Source organism: Buteo buteo, chromosome 9, assembly GCF_964188355.1.
Source record: "Buteo buteo chromosome 9, bButBut1.hap1.1, whole genome shotgun sequence".
NCBI classification, from domain to species: Eukaryota; Metazoa; Chordata; class Aves; order Accipitriformes; family Accipitridae; genus Buteo; species Buteo buteo.
In genome coordinates, this window is record NC_134179.1 from 33,150,697 (window position 1) to 33,171,754 (window position 21,058).

At 40.8% G+C, this 21,058-nt stretch overlaps 1 protein-coding gene across 2 annotated transcripts in view; it reads right to left on the minus strand.

Moving 5' to 3' along the window:
* Positions 1–17,437, minus strand: part of PCMT1 (protein-L-isoaspartate (D-aspartate) O-methyltransferase) — a 35,970-nt gene extending 18,533 nt beyond the window's left edge. For both annotated transcript variants that reach the window (XM_075036003.1, XM_075036005.1), the window contains exons 1-4: positions 17,158–17,437; positions 4,751–4,855; positions 3,523–3,554; positions 1,657–1,761 (exon numbers count right to left, since the gene is read on the minus strand). In XM_075036003.1, the coding sequence (XP_074892104.1) occupies positions 1,657–1,761; positions 3,523–3,554; positions 4,751–4,855; positions 17,158–17,422 (507 nt within the window). In that variant the 5' untranslated portion in view covers positions 17,423–17,437. The remainder of the gene's footprint in view (positions 1–1,656; positions 1,762–3,522; positions 3,555–4,750; positions 4,856–17,157) is intronic.
* Between the last annotated feature and the right edge of the window lie 3,621 nt (positions 17,438–21,058).

The following is a 21,058-nucleotide window of genomic DNA, read 5'->3' on the forward strand; positions in this document are numbered from 1 at the left end:
TAATACACTTCTTTCAAGCATTTGTTACTAGTAGAAAGAACTTTACAGAGAAAGTCAGAGCAGTACATATTGTCTTATCTATGTTCATTCAAGTGGATGAAGCAAGACCCATATTGCACAGTAGTAATGCTATCAAACAGAACAAAAGCATTTATCCAATGTTTCACAAAACACATCTGTAAGGCATTCCGCAGCATACCACCAAGGAGGATTCAGAAGAGGAACATGACATTTATATGGCAATAAAAAGATAGTGCGATTAACGTCAGCAAAATTGGAAAGATATTTCCTTCTTGTGACAATTCCAACTTCTCTGCAGATGTTTTCAGCTTTTCTTATATAGCTGTTTTAAAAGAAGAAAGCGCACAACCACAACTTATCACGTCTTATCAAAAATGGCTATTCCTCTATGCATTTGTAACTTTAGTGAGAAATACACATAACTTTGACAAAAGTTTTAATGCTTGTAGGATTGGAGTTCCCATGCAAGCTACTAGCGCTTGATTACTGACTACAAAGTTAGACCAAAAATAATAGGTAGAAAGTTGAATAACTGACATTTAAGATTTCGTCTAAACTGCAATTTGGTTAAATTATTTCAACTACTGTTTGGTTTTTTTTAGTTTTGCAGCTAGCACTTAAGAAAACTAGATACTTTGCTAGTGCATTGCCCAGTCCTAAACATTCTTATCTAATTCTTAACACAGGAAACCAGAAGTGATTGCAGACTCAACACAGCAGTGCTTGAAAACAGAAAACTAAGTAACAAAAAAAAAAAAAAAAAGAAAAGAAAGAAAAAAGAGAGAATTTATCATATGCATTAATATTTCAAATTAACTTCTCAGAAAGACAAAAAAAACCCCCAAACAACTATTTGGCAGTTTAATGCAGGTCTCTGCTAGTTGTAAAGCAATGATAAAGTCCTGGAATGGGGAAGGAAGAACTCATTATATTCCACTACATAAATTAGTCGAACAGTACTGTAGTTAAGCCATCAGAAAACAATTTTTTTTCATCTTTTTTTCCTGATGTAAGGTAGGGTGGAACCACAGAGAATTCCTTAAGTACAGGTTGAACAACCCAGAGATTAAGTTACTTGGAGAAGATGCAAAAAGAATATAAATTAATACCTACCTTAGGAAAGATTAAATGGATACTTATAGTGATGCTCACACAATATAGTAACAAGAAAAAAAAGTTAAAATTCAAAGACAACTTATATACATACAATATAAGTTCTTGTGGAAATAGGATTCTTTTAGGTCTCACTAAGCTCTCATCATAGCAGGAAGACATGACAATTGATCACAATGAGAACATTCATAGCCACACAAGATAATGTAAAAATTGGGCTGGACAAGACAAACACAACCTTCCTTCAAGCTATAAAGCAACCACTAAGATGTAATCAAGAAAAAAACCTTCCCCTTTAGGTAGTTTCTTCACCATCACGCTTTACTGGATCCTTTAACTCAACCATCTAGTATCAGCTAGGGTAAGAAATAGGTACTAATCATACCCAGGAGAGTAAATTATTTTTTGTATAACACACATCAGTCCACTGTACAAAGGATGGGGTTTTTTTCCCCTTTAATTCAGAGTTACGCCGCAGTTCGAGCAGTTGTGATGATCAAGCGATTAAACTAATTATCTCACCATTCGTGAAAAGCACGCTGTAAGGATTCCACTTCCAGATCCTACATCAAGTGCTTTGGCTCCTTCATGTAACTGATCAGACAGAAGCTCAAGAGCATATGCATGCTAAGAGAAGAAGACAGAGACAGAAAATTTCAAAATATTTTAAGTGTCTATTTTACCCAATATATGTTCTTCAGTGATTTTGGGCAATGGACTGAGGATTCATGTAAGAAATTTCAGAATTATTTTCTATTACAAAAAAAGCGGAGGGGGGAGGGAGGGGGAGTTAACACAATATAATCATTGTTATTTCATCGACTTCAACAAATTGTGTATTTTTTTCTTAATTTTTTTTTTTTTGTATATATAAATTCATCTGACCATTCAAGCTTCTAGCACACACTCAATTTATATATAGTTATTGGGAGAGACACCATAAACCAATTTAATTATCTTCAGGTCTGGTAGATCTTACTGTTCCAGCAGTATATGGCCCATAAAGAATTTAGCTTGTCATTATGCTATATATATTGGATTAAGCTGGGACAGAGGCTAGCTAGGAAGAAGCAGCTCTGGAGCATCAAGGAAAATGGCTATTAAAACTACCTCTTGTATTACCTGCACACTTGCTGAATCAAAGAGTAGGAAAAAGGAGTTGCCTTTTACAAAGGCAGATAGCCAGGCTCATATACGAAATGCAGTAGGCTACAGAAACACTTAATGAGTTTTGCTTTCCTACGTGGTGAACCAGTACACAAACTAAGCTTAGGTCACACACTAAAAAAAAAAAACCAATTCATTCTTTAATGTTTCAGAGATAGCCATTACAACAGTCTTACGACTTAATCCAACACACCCAGAAAACAGAAGTAATTAGAACAGTTATTTTTAACATTTGCTTAGAGAATACATTTCCTTTTTGCTCTAATACTTCATATACTACTAGTGCTAAGCATAAGGTAACTCAAAGATAATGACTTAGTTAAAATTTTGAAAACATAATTCATACTTATTTTCTCCCTTAGTCACAGGACTTCTTTCTGTCTTTCCTTGACTAAAATTGTTAACATTTCTATAAGAAATTCCTGATTTTTTATATTGATAACTAAATGAATTCTAACCCAACTAGGTAGTTTTTCATCAAGAGGAGCAGATTTTTACTATGTTTTGACACTTTCCAAACATTGACGAGGACAAAATATATGCTTCTATTCATCCTTCACCTCAAAGAAACACAGAAAAATTATGTCTCTGCTAGATCTATGTACTGAAATCCCCTCTTAACGCTCAGTCATTAATGCCCTGGTCTCAAAACACTTGGCAAAAAACCCTGCATCTCAGTATAATGTTTTGGATTTTTTTTCCCTGTGCAAAGAATTAAAAGCATTACAGCAATACCATACTATAGAAATCATTGTTATCAACTCCTGAATTCTTGTGGTTTTTTTAAATTACAGAGTCAGAGTAATTAGGTTGGAAAGGATCTCTGGAAATCCTGTGGTCCAACCCTCTTTCAACACAGGGACAATTTGACTGCTTAGAGCCCCATCCAGTCACCTGCTTTGTATGTCAAAGAACAGAATTTCCACAATCTGCGAAATCTGTTCCAGTGCTTAACTACCCTCAAAGGGATTTTTTTTTCACCCTAGAAACTAATCAGAATTTCCCACATTGCATTTTTTTTGTCCACTACTCCTCACCCTATCACTGTGCATCTCCAAGAAAATTCTGGCTCAATCTTCTTTGTGCCCTCGCACTAGGCAGTTCACAACAACATCACTGCAATCAACTGTTCATTAAATTGGCTAGGATAAATATTTTATTTCAGAAGCATTTAGATGTTTTTAAAATCACCTATACTAATCACGTAATTTTTAAGCTTACCATATGTGGAGCACTGATTGTTGCTTGGAAACCTGTAAAACAAGAGAATGGAAGCACATGTTGATCATTGTTCAGAAAGCAAATGGAATACCTTAATTGTTGCCCTCATTCAGGGCACTACACACAGCCCCCATTACATAGGTGCTCTACTTCAGAAGTGAGTTAAGGTACATCATCTGAAAGCTATGCCATGTCAGCTCTGGACAGGAAAAAAAAAAAAAAAGGTTCTATCCTTAATCTCAGTTACAATCTCCATTTTGTCACTATATTGCCTTAGCTTGATCAAGTGTGTTGAATTCAGAACAGTAATGTCTCCCAGAATAACATAATGCCTTCTTCGCTCAGTCCCTACTTAAAACCCTGAATTTGTTAGTTTGACTTTGATGTGGTGGGGACCATAAGACATCCAGAGACAATAACCTCATGTATTTTGCAACCAGCACACATCTATGAGAAAACATGGACAAACACTTAACTATATTTATTTCTCTGAAGGTATAAGTTTTGAGTATGCATGTATCTTAAAAGATTTTTGAATTTTCCTATAAAACTAATAAAAACCTAATACAATTCGTAATTCTCACCATCCAGTCTTAAAGAAAAAAATTCAAGAATTTTCCTCTACAAATAATAAAATCCTATTACCATTCATAGTTCTCACCACCCACTAATAAAGAGGGGGGGGGTGCAAATCAAGAAAACAGAAATTAGTACATTCTCATAATTCATTCTCCTGCCTTGAAAAGATAAAACTGCCATCTGGATGGGAAACAACTGTCCTATCAGTAGATCTTCCCGTTTAAAGCCTATTTTCATATTAAAAAAATCTCATGTAAAGGTGTAAGAAACTCCACATTGATCTCAACTGAATCATTTCTGTAAAGAGAGAGACTGTTTCTGACTTAAACTGGATACAAATTATTTTTAAGAATTTAAACATCAACTGCACCACCACAAATTGCTGTGGTTTAAAAAATAAATATATATTTACACATTAATACATTAATATTGACTAAAGAACATCTATCTACTTGATGTATCCAAGTATGCCAATTGCATTCCATAACAAATTGAAACTTACTTAAAAGGTATTGAATAAACTGATAAAGAACTAAACAAGCTTCCAAGTTTAAAAAAGTATGTTCACATTCTTAACATATATTTGACAAAGGCAGTCACAGTTATGCAAATTAGAACAATCTCAATTGTTTTTACAAGACGGTCTTACCTATAGACTGTGGAGAATCCATGTAAGGGTTGTATTTTGCATAGTGGCAACGGTCTGTAGCCAGCATTACTTCAAATACCTTGTCTGATTTGATTATTCCATTTTCTGTAAACAAATAAATAAAATTAAAGGCATTGTTTCTCTTCTGCAGTGCAACAGCACGTGAAATACATTAATATAGTCTTAATATTGTGAGAAATCATGCTACCTTACCCTCTTTAACACTCTAACCCTCATCATACTAGAATTTAAGCTGTGGTCCATAGATCAAACAATGCTTAAGCCAGTGAACTTTGAACAAGACTTTCCCACCAGTTACAGATGCTTTTCTGAAACAGTAGAGACCATTTGCAAAGATCTACCCCCTAGAAAAACTGAACTTCATGCACACTTTTGATATTCCTGCAAACAAAATCAATAAGAAACTGATACTACTCTGCACACCAAACAAGATATACTTCGTATTCCTAAGGAGCTATATAAGTGAGTAGTTATTGAAAAAATATACAAAAGCAGATAAGAAATGTGAAGCTGCAGCATCCTTGCTCAGTATTTTATTTTCAAGATCTTTTTCCCTTTTGTGTTGGCAAAAGCAAAAAATCCTTTTGTAAAGAAACTCCTACAGAACCAGAATTCTTACGCTGGGGCAGACTGAGGACAAAGATTTTATATCAAAACACTTTGAATCTTTGTTCACTTTTCAAAATAAAATGTAAGTGCACATGCATGTAAAATGTCAGAAGCACTGTGCAGTGCAGCCATCTTTCCTTGCAATTTTACTGAATTTTTAACATTGATACTTCTTTTTTAAAAGTTCTGAAGACATTTATGAATAATGGAAAATTTTAGAAAACAAATGGAAGAAATTAATTAATCACTTATGTTAAAAGACACAGAAAACTACAAATATCTGAAATTTCAACAATGAATTGCTTCATTGAACTACTTACTTTAAACAAGGAAGATTTATTTGGAAAATTATACTTAAAAGGAAAAAAATAGATAATTTGAGGATCTTTAAAATCTAACTCAAAATGCAGTAATGTAAAATCAAATTAAGGAGTTTTTGTAAGATTGTCCTAACTGAAGTCACACCAGTGGTTTTTTTAAAGTACTACCAACACTAACACACCTGTGCCCAGGCCTGGGCTAACTTCTGCAGAGGCTTCCCTGACCATTTACAGTGTGCTCCCAACTACCCTTATCAATCATGGGATTTTCTTTTGTTTTTTCTTATCTACTACCTGTGTCCAGGATTTAATTATCCTATATAAGAGAGGCTTGAATTCAGAGAGCAAAATAACCCCTAAAAACATTTTGCTTTTTGGCCTGAAGGCAAAGTATCAAACAGAACTGCAATAGGAATATAATGCCAAACTACTACGGAAAAGCACAATTCTTTTAAAAAAAAAAAATTTCTTTTTTAGAATTATTTCTATATCTGGTAAGTCACAGAAAAAGCATATACTCCCCTCACAGATCACACACATTACACATATTCTGTGCTTTGACTTCATTTAGAACTGTATACTACAGTTCCAGTTAGAGGAAACTCGTCATTTCAATGCAAGTTTTTTAGTCTGAGGCAGCAGTTCATAAGTTTACTTGCTGAGCAAAACTGTCCCTCAAAAGAAAACAAACAATCAATCCATTAACATACTGTCACTGACAATATAACCTAGTAAGGAAAAAAAACAAAAAACAACGCCAAACCAAAAAACAACGCCAAACCAAAAAACAACGCCAAACCAAAAAACGTTTTCCCCTGACCACTTGGAATTAGTTGTATATCAGTTCCGTGAACAAAGCATAGAAACAACAAATCAAAATTTTACTGTTAGATTCTCATTAGGTATCACCAAGAAATTAGTATGTCTAAAATAAATGTACTTTAAAAAAAAAAAAAAAGAGGCAGGAGAATAATCAGAGCTGATTACAACAGGAGTGAAGAGAGAAAGGTTCTGGGGGGGTACAAGGGAGGTCAAAAAGCAGCAGCAGAGAAGCACTCAGGAAATATCTAAAATAATGATTTATTCCTTGAGATTGTATATTGTGCAGATAGATGCATACATTCTAGAAGCTACAGGTAGCCATCTGCTCTTTCCTTTCGTGCCTTGGGGAAAAAGACATGCAGAGAATAAGCAGATCAAGCTTCCAGCTTGAAAGAGCAACTGCAGGGCCCTACTGTAAGGCCGAGAACCTCCTCTAGTTTTCAGGGGACCTCCTCTGTACTGCTGTGATTGCAGGCTTCTTCCAAACCTCCTTTTTCACGCTACCCATAATCCGTTTCCCCTTTTCACAAACCTCCTTGCCTGTCACCTCTCTCATCTACTCCTGTCATCTTTCTACTTAGAGTATCAGTAAGTGAATTTGCCTCTCAGCATTTACAAATTTTATTCCACCTCCATTCTGTTACTTTACTTATATATTTTACCCACTCTTCCCCCAATTTATTTAATCAGAGTATAAGAGCTCCATGGCAGAGATTGACTGTGGATGTCTATGCAAAACAAAACACAAAACTTTTTTTCAGCCAAAGTATGTATAACTTGATAAAGTGTGACAGGCAAATGAAAAAAAAAAAAAAAAAAAGAAAAACAGTAGCTACTAATATTCTACAAATTCTGAACATTCAGGATGCTTTCATTCAGCAAACACTCATGAGATTTGCTGACTGTTGGACTGTCTTTGATTAGTGTCATCATTTTCATCAGTAAATAAGAAGTTAAGCAAGTTACCCATACTCAGACTCCCCAGCAGAACCAGTGGGAGAAGGTGGATCTCGTGTCTCAGCCATATACTTCAATTATTGAATAATGAACCCTTGTCATAAAAAACACATCCTCTCAGCTATGAATGTGGAATTACAGGGTATCACATTATCCCCCCATAGATTAAGTCATCTTTTCAAATTTGCTTATTATACAATGGAGACAACAACAAATTTTAGGTGGGAATTAAAAAAAGCAATCAAATCCTAAACAGTAAAGTCAATATTGGCTTTATAGTAATTTTTTCTGTGTTGATAACAAAAAGAATTTTCCTTGGTCTCATGGTTGAATATAAAGAAACACAGCAACTGCAAGGTACTGAACTCCAATGAAAGTCCTTTCCTGCAACAGTCAGTCCCAAGATGACCAACTGCCAGGATCTTAATTCTGTCTGGAACAAATCTCTGTCAGAATCTGAATTAAGTCCAGAAAACAAGTATATCCCCTAAAAAAGCCAATAATAAAAGTTCATATTGCAAAGAAGACATTCTAATTTCATGCCATATCTAAGTGCTGATAAAACAAGACAATCAACAGTAAATTATTTATTAATAAAATGCCAATGCAAACCATTTTCTAAATCTTAAAAGGAAGCTATATATTGCAGGAAAACAATTCTTCACTACATATATATTTAAGTTGATTATCCTTTCCAGTGATAACATGTACAGAAGACCCTCCTTGTGGAAACTGCTGGGTTTCAAGACACTTATAATCAGTACTGCAAACAAATCAGATGTTAAATTATAAAGTGTTTACAAGCAAAGGCTAGTACACAAACACACTATCTTACTGCTTAGTCAAAAGTATACTCTGTTTATTATCAGCACAACTCCTAAACTTCAAAGGGCTGAAGCCAAAACATAACCACTTAAGAGTGGAACACAGCCTGCAGAGTTCAAGAGTTACTCTGTGCAGAGGCTGCGGCAATGACAACTTGACATAATTGGAGCATGTTTTGAAAACTCACTCTAGTCTGCTTCTTTTCCACAAATAACACCATGAAAACAGGAAAAGAGCTCACAGAGCAGTGCTTGGATTTGAAGGTGGAAATATACCACTGCTGAACGTAACCTGGGAAACTGGGCAGTTGGCTGTCAGAGAGCAAGGAAAAAAGAGCTGAAGTCTGAAAAGGTACCATGGACTTGCAACAAGTAAACAACCTATCTTTTTATTTAGCAACAAATGCATTGCTTATCTTTCAAACAACAGCCTACATCTCTGATGGTATCCTGACTATTGATCAAACAAGTTTCCAACCAAACCATAAAATACTAGCAATCAACTTTTACGCCAACACTAGCTTCCAGATCAGAAAAAGGATGTCTCATTGCCACATGACAAAATCCAGCACACAAGCTTACTATACAAACTATAAACAGCTACTCAGACACCTCTTGTTGCTGGCTTTACATAAACAAAATGCTCATGCAGATCCCAAAACCATTTACTGTGGGACTATTTCAGCATCCGCATAGTCTAGTTTCTCCCCAGATTACTTTCTCCATAACCTGAAGTACTGCAGAGTACTTCACTTATGAAGATAACTTTCCAGCAAAACAGTGATATTTTTAAATCGTACAAAGGTCTTCAAGCATGATGCAAAGCACATACAGCTCTATATTACAAAACATGAAATCAAGTAGATTAAAATTACTGAAGTGACAACAGTTTCCAGATGTCTCCATCTGACCCATGCAAGCCAGCTAGGAACTTTCAAGAGGGAAGTGGCCTGGAACAGAACCACAATCTTGATTTTCAAGCAATGTTAAGTTACTTGGTTTTAAGCAGCTGATCAACTGATGTTTTTAAGGTTGGGGTCTTTTTGTGTGGGGAGAGGAAGGAAAAAGATGGGGGAGAAGGCAATTCAGTCAATACAATTCTATCGAAGTAACAAGCATAGGAAGATTTCACTGTAAGCCATGAACACAAAGAAAGCACTCTCAACAAGAAATGATGGATCAGCATCCCAAGATCCAATAAAGGACACTGACCCCAAAACATACAAAGCTCTTTGTGCTAAAGAAACTGAAAGTAGGTGTTTGCAAACAAGTGGTTTTTAAACTGCTCATACATACAAACCTCTTGTGCTTTGCTGATAATTTAAGAGTATCTGCCTCGAACATTCACCTGCATGTCTGTTATCACTATGATTTGGATTCACAAGAATACATTATTCAAACAGAACATTGCATACGCTAACTGGAAGGAATCAGTCGAGAGTCCGTCATTCAGAGACACAATGACAGAAAGACTGAGGAAAGTAAGGGTCCATCAGAACTAATCTTAGAGTCCAGAAATTAAACACAAAGATCAAATCCCATTAAAATCCCAAAGAGGCAGAAATTAAAAATAAAATTTAAAAAATTAAAAATTTATATTAAATTAGCATCTAAATGCTATTCAACACATGTAGAGATAAAACCACACAGGAACCTAAAGCTAGGTTCAACACAACAAACTAGATGAGTATACAGCCTCAAGATTCAGTTAAAAACAAACTTACCCTCCAAAATTTCACTTCTACTTTATGGGAGTACTCCTTCCCTATTTAATAACGATCACCTTCAAAAACAACCTGTCTATTTTGGCAAAACAGATAAGAGCTCTCTATTCATTTTCATGGATCTGAAAGTCTGCAGATAGCTAATTTAGACATATTTAACCACAGCTGTATTGGTCCCTCATACTATAGGTCAATGTTGCAAAGTTGATATTAACCATTTTCTTGTCCAGGGGTGGAGAAAGGCATGCTAGCTCTTTGTTCATAGTCCTACAGCGCATATCTTTATCACAAAAGCTGTCCATAATGTACTCACATTTATCAAAATGGTTATGTTGTTTTCACCCAAATCTGTATCAGCAGCTTAGTGAAGAAACTTTTGGGAGTATATGAAAGGAGAAAGTGACTCTAAGGTTGGGTTCAGGCTGCAAGAGCACAGAACTGCACTTTCCAATGAAGTTTTTACACCTGTGTGCAGACAAGGGAGACTTCACCTCTGAGCACACCTTGATCCCTCTACACTTGAGAGGGCTGAACTTCACCGCAGAAATCACATGGAACGTAAAAAATGAAGAGTTCAATACAAAGCAGCAACAACCATCAATAATAACTAAGAACTGTTGCAGAGGTTAAGATAAACTTAGCTGGACAGAAGAGATAGATATGGAACTCTCCTCACAGTAAGGCTTGAGACAAGACTGCTTCAGTAGCTGCAGTAGATCTTTAAAGAAAGGCAGATGCCACACACCTTACACCTTACTGAGCAGATTCCACACAACCACTTTGCTGATCTGTTTTCAGAAAAGCCAATGCTGTCAAGACCAGCAGCCAGGCCACACAAAGAGTCTGTTATTACAAAGGTGGTTTCATTAAAACAGGCACTAGTACTATGCAAAAGCTGAGGAAGACCAAAAATCAGTGAAACATGACACCAACTCTCAGGACAAAATGACACAAAGCTGTCATACTAGCAGAAATAAGGAAGAATTTCTGAAGTTATATATGTCTGGCCATCTCTTAGATTTCAACAGTGCAGGCATTTGAAACTATTTTGTGCTCAAGTCCAATGTTGCAGTATTCAGGTTCTGAAGTCTTAAAACATAATTCACAAGTCAACCAGTCCAGGAAAGATGTCATTCCAAAATTTTACTGATCTCAAGGTCTGAAAGAGCTTACTCTGGTTTTGCCAAAATTTGGCAATTTAAATCAAAATTAAAAACTTTAATAAAATGAACTTCATCTTGTAGCAGTCTTAAGAAAAATTTTTACTTTAAAAAGTGTTATCATAACACTAACAAACATGATTTTGAGGTATTAGATTCACAGAAGCAATCATTCAAAAAGAACACAAACATTATACATTTCTTTCCAAGCTTACTAATAGCTCTTAGTGAGCTCTTGACACTACATCAGAATAAAAGAAACAGTAGCATTAAAACAAAAGCCTGGAGTTACATTGAAACTAACACAAAAGAGATTCCCTCTTTTTAGCATGCCCGTGAGCAACAGTAATCACCTGTAAGCAACAGATTTGCAAAATTATTTCCATTTTACTATGGATTATTAGGGAGCTTCAGACTACCAGAAAAAAAAAATAATCATATTATGGCATTAAACCCAGAGACAAAGAAAAATATATATTCAATCAAGCAAAAGAGCTAAACATTTTTAAATTAAAACGACTAATTATAAAGCATTGTGATGTACCTAACAGCCAAAAACATGCTCTCTGTTTTTTCCTGGATGACTGAGGACTTGCACTTCGTTGCACTGAATTTTGGGGTTGTTGTGGGAAAGAATGGGTATGTTTTTAATGTTATATCGCCACCTTGTCTAACGCTAAGGGAAAAAAAAATTATGCCAACAACAAAGAACTAGTTAAGAACACAATCCTAATTTACACACAGATAAAATGTGATGAATGTTTTTAAAGTTATTTTTCCTTTCTGTTAACATTTCTCATTTTCTGGGATGTTATCTTGATTTACTTGAAAGCCTGCCTCTTAGAAGGTCAAGGGTGTAGAAATTCCTTCAAAACATTTCACTCACAAGGGCAAATCACTAACAAATACTTAAATCACTAATAAAAAAAACTCTCATGGCAACTCTTTCAGGCAATTATTTGAATTACTTGCTAACTAACTAAAAAAAAAATTAATCTCAAAGTTCAAAAAAATAGCATCACAGATTTCAACTCTATGCCACCTGAGACATTAACTAAATTTAAGAGATTTTAGATATTTGTAAACATATCAGTGGATGAATTAATTTTTAATTTAAAAAAATAGTTCAATTTTCAACTGTTTCACTACCCAGACATAAATTACAATGCTTAGTCACTGAAGCCTCAATACAACATATAAGGTGAAGGAAACTGCGTTCACTGAATGCACACAACAGGCAGCATAACTGCTTGTACAGTGGAGGTATTAAATTTGGGTTAAGTGGTTTTTATTGGTCTGATTTTCGATTGCTATTTCCCTTCTTCATGTTCATCCAAGTTACAATACTCTTCCTTGAGCAAAGTTAGACAGATGTAGAAGAGATTTGGATAAACCAAGGGAAATGACATGGCAGGGGGTAAAACAAAACCAAACCAACATTTAGTTCTTGCTGAACCTGGCTTAGGCTTAGCAATGCCATATTCAATGCCTTCACATTGATGGCAGTTCCCAAAGAGATTTGTCCTCAGCAATCAGAAGCCTGCAACAAAAGTCCAGAATCATTGTAGATAAGCCTTCACCATGATGAAACTTGCCAAGACGTCATTTTTAATTATTTAACATCTAAATAATAAAATGCTCAGAGAAGTATCTTTAGCATGTCTGAGAACAGAATTTGCAAAGCCTGACGATATTTGAATATATACTGATTTGAAACAACATTCACACTGAAAAATTAGGAATCTGGTCTCAAATAAGGAATGAAATTCTATGGAATTGTGCCATCTCATAAGTTACAGTTGCTAACTTTTGTGATACAAGTTTACTAGATGAGGAATTAAAGAGTGTAGCAGGAAACAAGCCCACAGATGCTTAACAACATTATGCAGCACTTTAGCCACTGTCAAGTTAATTCACCTTCAAGTTCACCTGGAAATGTGGATTCAAAAGCATGTATACGTGGTTATAACACCATTGGCATAACACCATCAGAGAAATAAGCAAAGAAAGATTATCATATGGCAGCATACCATATTGATTGGAGGAGAGAAAGAGAAGTGTGATAAGGAAACTTAATTAACTCTGATGGATTGTGAATTGGACAGAGACCAATATTTCAGTTCTGCAGGTGGGGAAGAAAAGCTGTTTTCTAAGATGTTGGCCTGTAAAGTAACAGGACTTGTCAAGAACCCAAGTATGAAAAACAGAAGGAGATCAAAATGACCCAATAGCAAGATGAAAGAACAGTGGATAACTGAAGATAGAGAGGGGAAAAAAAGATAACAGATTTAGAAAGCACGATCTTCAACCAAGCAAGATAACAGTAAATAAGTCACCAATTACTCAGTCTTTTCCTGCTTTCTCAGCATCCCTATACAGCAGGTTTGTAACGAAAAAAAAGTTCAGTCAGAATTATGTATTTAAACATAGTCAATTATTTCTACATTTAGCGTGATTTCTAACCCTACAGTAACCTGCATTTAGATAGTTTCCTAGAATTGTCATCTGCTAAAATTTCTTCATTTAAATATTTTTAGGGGGAAAGTTTGCTTAAGTTTGAAGGCACGTGTTCAACTCTTTTCAGTGAGGAAGAAGCAAAGATTGAAATAATTACTCTGTAAAGGTGAATTTTATTTTTTTTAAATAGCTCTAATGCTGGAAGAATCAAACAGAGAAAAAAGCATTTTTTTAAATGAGAAGTAGTTTCGAGAATCACTGGAAAACAAAGCAGCTGAACACCTCATGGAAACTGCACATTCAATGACAGCATTTTTGTTGTGAAGAAAAGAATGCATTTTAAGCAAGTTTTTTGTGTATGTCACAAATTCTGCAATTATGATGCCTCAAATTAACAGTGCAAGAACATGCTTACAATGAAACAAGAAGTTAAAATCAAACCAACAAAACAGAAAGTCATGTACCATTCTTCAGTCACTTGTCTCTAAGTATGCACTGAAAAAATATGCAGAGTTCCTGGGCCCTCTTCATTAGTTTGTCCCTTTTAAAACATGAAAGCAAAGATAAAGCTTGTAAAGAGTACTTGCCTAAATCTGCATCCAAATACACAAAAGCACTTACCGCTGGTCTAACACAATGATCGTTACCATTAACTATAGAATTAACTTTTCTGTAAGGAAACAGTGAAATGAGCAACAAGCATATGTTAATATAGTTTCATGAAATTAAAGCACTTTATTGCCACAAAATAGAAGCATTAGTAACTTTCAGTAACAACTTATAACGAAGAAAAATCTTTATACCTGTATTAAACAAAAAGAATATGTAGCCTACAGGAGTTTTCCATTGATGTTTTTATCTGGAAGCTAAACCAGTTTAAGAAGTTCCCATTCTCTCCAGCCCACTTATACCCATAACAAAGTTCACTGTTTCTCTAACCATGATAGTACAACAGCTTACAGATATTGAGGAGTTTAAACCTCGATGTTTTGCAAGGAGAGTAATGAGAAAGTGATCCAGTCTTACAACACAGCCTCCCTCACAAGCAGTTCTACAAGCACAGTGAATAGAAGACTTGTGGCATAAGGGCAGGAGCCAGAACCTCTCAACCACATTTTGCTACAGAAGAAAACATACTGTGTCATTACAACCTGCATTATTTCCTTTGAGTTATGCAAATTACACACAAGATAAACACTCAGACAACATCAAATTAACCTCACCTGCCTTGTATTCTCACTTCTAGCATGAAGATGCTAGAAATGCTATACTACTTAGCTGGTTTCACAGGGAAAAAAAAGTTAAATACGTTGAGGGATCTACTACTCAAAAGGAATTCTCTAGAACATTTTAGTCTTTCTGTAACCAATGATTCTTAAGTTCGTTAAAAACGTATCTAAGATAATTATATATCCTATAAAAAGGTACTTACTTCTAAACTTGTTCCCAACTTTAGCAACAAGGTATCACCTTACCTGGAGAACTTTTAAGTAAAAGTTATGGTCTTAATTCTGCAACTGCTCTGCAGTGATAAAGCCCTACGCCATCCCTGGAGTCCTCCTGAGGTCAACAACACAATCTTGCTGCAAGACCAAAAGCCTCTATGCCTCCGCAACATTTTGTTTCCAATCCACTATTTAACACCCCTCAAAATATTTTGGCATACATATGCAAAAGAGAGAGGGGGAAATCACAGACTAATTTTCCAGGTAATTGCCATCACTGCGTATTTTAAGATTACAATATTAAACACTTCTAGTTTACTTCCCTCTTCCTATACTACTATTGTTGTGTACTGACTATAATGTTTTTAGCTTTTTCATTATTTGCAAAGCCCTAAACAGTTTCCATGTGTTGAAAAACACTGTCATTGTTTTCTCCAACAAAGAAATCAGTTTTGCCTTCAGGTTCTCAGAGCCATAGACAATTCTGGCAACGATCACTTTTTGGATACATTTTGGAGCTTGACATTCATTTTTACGTCAGAAAGTTTTCCCCTGCTGTGTAAGGGAACAGAATTTCACTAAAACAGTATTTCTAGCCCTTACAGCTGCAAAGCAAAACAACAAAAAAAAGGCACTGTGACTCTTGTAACTAGAGAATTTGTTACCTATTTATTAAACAGGCAGTTTTTACGTTGAAACTGAAAGTCACTTCAGCATATATTGCTCTACTGGAGGGAAGAGCTCTCAAAAGAGTGGAAAAAGAAAACACTGGAAAAGACCGCAGGATCAGAGGATCTAACATAAGCAGACTGGAGAAGGATGATTCTCCAGTGTCTCCAAAATAACGAGGAGGCCAAACAGGCAAAGTTGTCTGTGGTCTTGCAGCATCATTAAAACAGGAAACAACTGCCATAATACAGGCTCCAAATCTACATGCTTTTACGTCTAGGACACAGACTTGAGGAGAGGAAGGGAAAGACCAGGAGTAAAGAAAAGAGACACTACAATTGTATCTAACAGATTAATCTGAGGCCAACAGGAAAAATGGAAGCACTGAAGAACAGAAGGTGTTATCACCCTGTCCTCTCAGCCTGGATTGCATGTAGATGACCCTGCAGACGTCAGGATGTACTGAAGAACCTCAGTGAAGAGTACGGACACCTGCCACGTTCAGCAGGGGGTCAGCACAAACCTTCAGTAAGGACAAGGAACGCCAAGTCCCGGGCGGTCACCAGAAAGCTTGGGCACAGCATGAGCCTGTAACCTCGACATCTCCGCTCCTCTCCCGGCGGACCTAGCCCACCACTTCGAACGGAGCGACTCGGGGCGGGGGCCAGAAACGAGCATTTTGGACCTCGCGAGCGGGCCGCTGCCCCAACAAAAAACAACCTTGGCCTCTTCGGCGCGTTTCCCAAACCCGGGCTGCGTTTAGCCGGGGCCTCCAAGACCCAAGGACGGTCGCTGCGCGCCCGCCGACACCGCCGTCCGTGCCGACCCGGCAGAGGCGGCCGAGGCGAAGCCAGAGGGACGCCGAGCCCGGTGCGTGTGGAGGATCACGGGCCCTCCGGGGCTGCCGCCGCCGCCCCGCCTCAGCTCGCCCAAGAGCGTTACAGGCAGACGGGGACGAGGCGGCGGGAACGGGGCCGGGGCGGGGGGGGGGGGGAAGGAGGCGGGCTGACAACAGCCACGGCCGCCGCACAGCGCTTCCCCTTCGGGACCGCCATCGGCGCCGCCCCGCCCGCCGCATCGCCTCCCGCAACAACAGCCCAGGCCCGCCCTGCAGCCGCCGGCCGCCGCCCTCCGCCCAGCTGCGGGACAGCGGCGGCCCCGCTCGCCGCGCCCTCCCGGGAGGAACCCGGACGGACACCCAGACACACACGCACACACGGACAACCCCCCCGCCCCGGCCCGGCCGGGCGCCGCCTTCGCCTCCTCCCCCCGCGCCGGCGCTGCTCCTTGACAGTTGGCGGCTGGGCGGGCGCCGCGGGAATGCGAAGTGCGTGACGGCCGAGCGGCCGGTAACGGTCGCCCCGCGGCTGAGGCGAGAGGGGCCCCGCCCCGGACTCACTGCGGAGGTTGTGGATGAGCTCGGAGTGGCTGGCGCCTCCCGACTTCCAGGCCATCGCTAGACACACTCTGCGGAGCAGGTACAGAGCCGCCTTCAGCGCCGCGACTGCGCACAGCAGCTTCCCCAGGAAGGACACAACCTCCAGCGCCGACACAGGCGCCGCCTCCTCGCCTCCTCCTCCTCCTCCTCCTCCCCCCCCACCGGCCGCTGCCGCGCGCCCGCCGAGGGGAGGGGCCACGCGCCCACCGCCCCGCGCGCCCGACATTCTTCGGCCGCCGCCGCCGCCTCCGCTACCGCTCCGCCGGCCCGCGCTGGCCCCCGCGCATGCGCGCCCATCGCCCCCGGGGGCGCGCGTGGGGGAGAGCCCCGCGCGCGCGGGGGCGGTTGGTCTGCCCGTGTCAGGGGCCGGTCGCCTCCCGCCCCGCCGGTGCCTGGAGGCGGCGGTGGAGGCCGGCCGCGGCCGCTGCTCCGGCAGCCCGCGCGGGGGAGCCGGCCTTCCCCTTCCCCGGTCGCGGCACCGCCGTCGGCACCCGGTAACACGCGAGCGCGCTTACCGCCGCGGCGCGGCGCGGCCACTCGCGCGGCGCTGGCCCGGGGTGGCCGAGCGCACGGGTGGCCCAAGCCCCGGTGCCGGTAGAGCCCTCCCGCCCGGCCGCCGGGGCCCGAGCCCGCCCCTCCCCACAGCTGCAGCCTGCGGCGCCAGTCGCGCGGGCTCAGCGGCCGCTCCCGGTTCGCGGGTTTGGTCGCAGGGGCCGCGGATCTCGCGCTGGCGGCTTCGTGAGCGGGTTTGTGAGCTTAGGAGCTCCGTTAACGAACGAGCTAGCGAAACGGCACGGCCGTACTTCTCTCCCCTTCCCCCCCCCCGGCTTTGGCCGCCCTCGTGAAACGAGCCGGCACGCGCCGTGTACCGAAGAAAGGGGGCGGGGCGGCGCCCCCCGGCCTGCCGGTTACGCTGGCGCCGCCAGTGGCCCAGCGCGCGCCCCGCCGCCCTTGCGGCGGAGCCAATTATCGCCGTCCCGCGGCGGGTTGTTTTGCATGGGGCGAGCCTATTGGCCGCGGCCAGCCCGCGCGGGCCAGGCCTACGTGTTGGAGGCTGCCATTGGTCAGCTAGCGCGGGCGCGCCGGCCGTCCCACCGCCGCTGGCCCGGGGGCGCGGGAGCTGCCCCCGCGGCGGCAGTCACTGCGCGGGGTGGGGGTGGGGGGGGTCGGCAGGCTGCCGGGGGAAGGAAGATGTGACTGAAGAGCTGGGAAACACCACAAAACACGGGGACGGATGGAAGGTGATGGGAGTTGGCACCTGCGTGCGTGGCTAAACGCTGCCGGAGTACCAATGATCTGCAACGGCATCCGCTAGTGCCGTGCCGTTGTAGGACCGAGTTACGAATCCAAGTTCCTTTTAAAAGGTGTCTGGGTCACCAAATCGGTAACTCAGCATTTAACAAATGCCAAACGGATGCTTCAGATGTGGCCTTTATTCTGTCCCAGCGTAGGCACACGATGAAGTAGCAATCCTCAGGGAAAAGAAGCACCTCCGGTTCCTCCCACAGCCTGTAGCGTGATGCAGAAAACCATAGAATTAACCTCCTACAGTCATGTGATACTCCTGGGTACTCCTAAAGTCCTTAACGATTAACTTTGCTACCAATATTCATTTGCCTCCTGTTATTTATCTGTGTTTCTATTGTTTTTAAGGGAAAGCAAATTCCATTATTGCAGACAATTTTGGGGAACCTGCTGTCAGTGCTGTGACTTTTGCATTTGTGCCCCCTTCTGGTCCCCGTGAACGAGCTTCCACACGCCCGGGACTGCAATTTTACAGCGCTTCCTCTTCTGACCAGGCACAACAGCGCAGGTGTGTCATCTAGTTGGTACCAACTAGACAGCATGGTTTTCAGTTCTTTGCTTTTGAAACGTGAGAATAGTGATACCTAACTATTAATAGGTAGGCCCTACCAATAGTACATTGTATAAACATTAGAGAAAATAAGGTATCATCCAGCAGATACAATTTCAAATATTATATTGTTTATTAAAAGCATTCCTGATAAAAGGACACATACAGCCTAACATACCACCATGGGAGACACAGATAACATTGTCCTCTGTGCGAGAACCCATCCTGGGAGGGATGAGCCTGTTCCAGCTCCACACAACACACGTACTCCATCCCATCATTGCTGGTTCAGGTGAAGAAAATGAGGTAAAGGTGGGAATCTGCTTTTCTGGCTAGCAGTCAGTCCAGGGCAAACCTGGCAGTTGCCCAATGTATACACCAGGTCCCATTCGTAGAATTCCCAGACCTTTCCCATCTGGTTCTTTTAATCCTGGAGACAGATCCACTGCTTCATTCTGTATTCTCCATCTAACTTCTCCTAAGCATGATATGGCAACTGCTCTCCGGTCTGTGAGAGACTCCCAGCCTGCCCCAGAATATAAAAGGTCCCCCTGTTACATCCAGTGGGCTGGGAGAGAAGGAAAGAAGCCATGGAGTTAGAGGAATCCCCAAAGGGCAGCAAGCACAGAGAACAGACAGACATTGTAAAAATACACACACAAAAATACTTCATTCTTTTAAATGCAAAAGACATTTTCTGTTGTCAGATGCAAGCAAACTGCATTGCTCTCACATAGAGAGGTTGTTGGCAGGAAACTAGCTGGCCCATGTTTAAAAGCATTCCAGGGATACTTACCCCCTTGGGAGACCAGAAACACAAGAGAAACCATTTACATACAAACTGAGCAGGAGCAGCTTGAATTAGTGTTAAGCTTGTCACAGAGCACAAAGAAAGAGCCCACCTTTATCTCCTAGGAACTTGCAGACTTGCCCAGGCACTTTCGGACTGAATCTACCTATTGGCAGTCTCTTGGCATGACTATTCAGAGAATGACAACAACATAAGTGTGAGCCTTCCTAACCGATATCTGGGGTGTCTTGGATGGATTCCAGACATGCGTGAAGGAAACAGCACTTGGCTCTGCAGGTTTCCAGGAGCTTTAAGACAAGCCAAGTTGCCTCAAAGGGCCCAGAGAAACTCACATGCACCAATAGCCACAGGATGCACCCATTTGTGCAGTAAACAAACAAACTTGAGGGTCCCTAGCTCTTTCTGCTTTATAACCCCAGGCCATGAGTCCATTTTTTAGACTTATTAAGAGCATATCCATTAAGGTAAAACTAAAAGGAACGTAGACATTCTACACTAGGGTAAAAGACAAGCAGAAATTTTTAAAAATATGTTTTCCGGCCATCAGCATTCATGTGGAGCCTCTCCACTTGCTCTGACACTTGGCATTCCTGTATTCTCTTCTCCCTCACTTGTCCAAACCAGTGTAAGCAACTTGGTCCCTGGATGCCCACTGTCAGTTGCAGGCACCTCCATCTTCCACAGGTACAGCCATCTCCCTAGACTCTCCAGGGAGCTGGTGCATGGCCCTGTTAGGGAAGAGGCAGGGGAATGCCAACAGACAGAGTGGGCCATCACTTGACCGTTGTGACACGGACATCCCACTAATTGTAAGCAGGTCAGATCTCCTTTTCTGCACATTCACCCACATCTCAATTTCTCAGCTGTACTTAGATACATTTATATATAAACCTCTCCATGCTACTATTTCTGTTTCATCCCTTCCCTCCTACCTTATGAACCCATTAGATTTTTTTAAATTCTTTGAATTTAAAAAGCATATGAAAAGTTGATCATCACTTCTGATCCCATCTGCTGCTGCATATACATACCACAAGCAGAAATTTCCTTGTGAAATGTTCCTGCTGAACATTTCCGCAGTTATGTCCCAAACCCCACACTAACTGGCTTCTACACCTACACTCACTCCTCTCCCTGCCTCCATTCTGTTTTTAACTTAATCACTCTCCTTCATCTCATCTCTTTTCCTGTCTCCT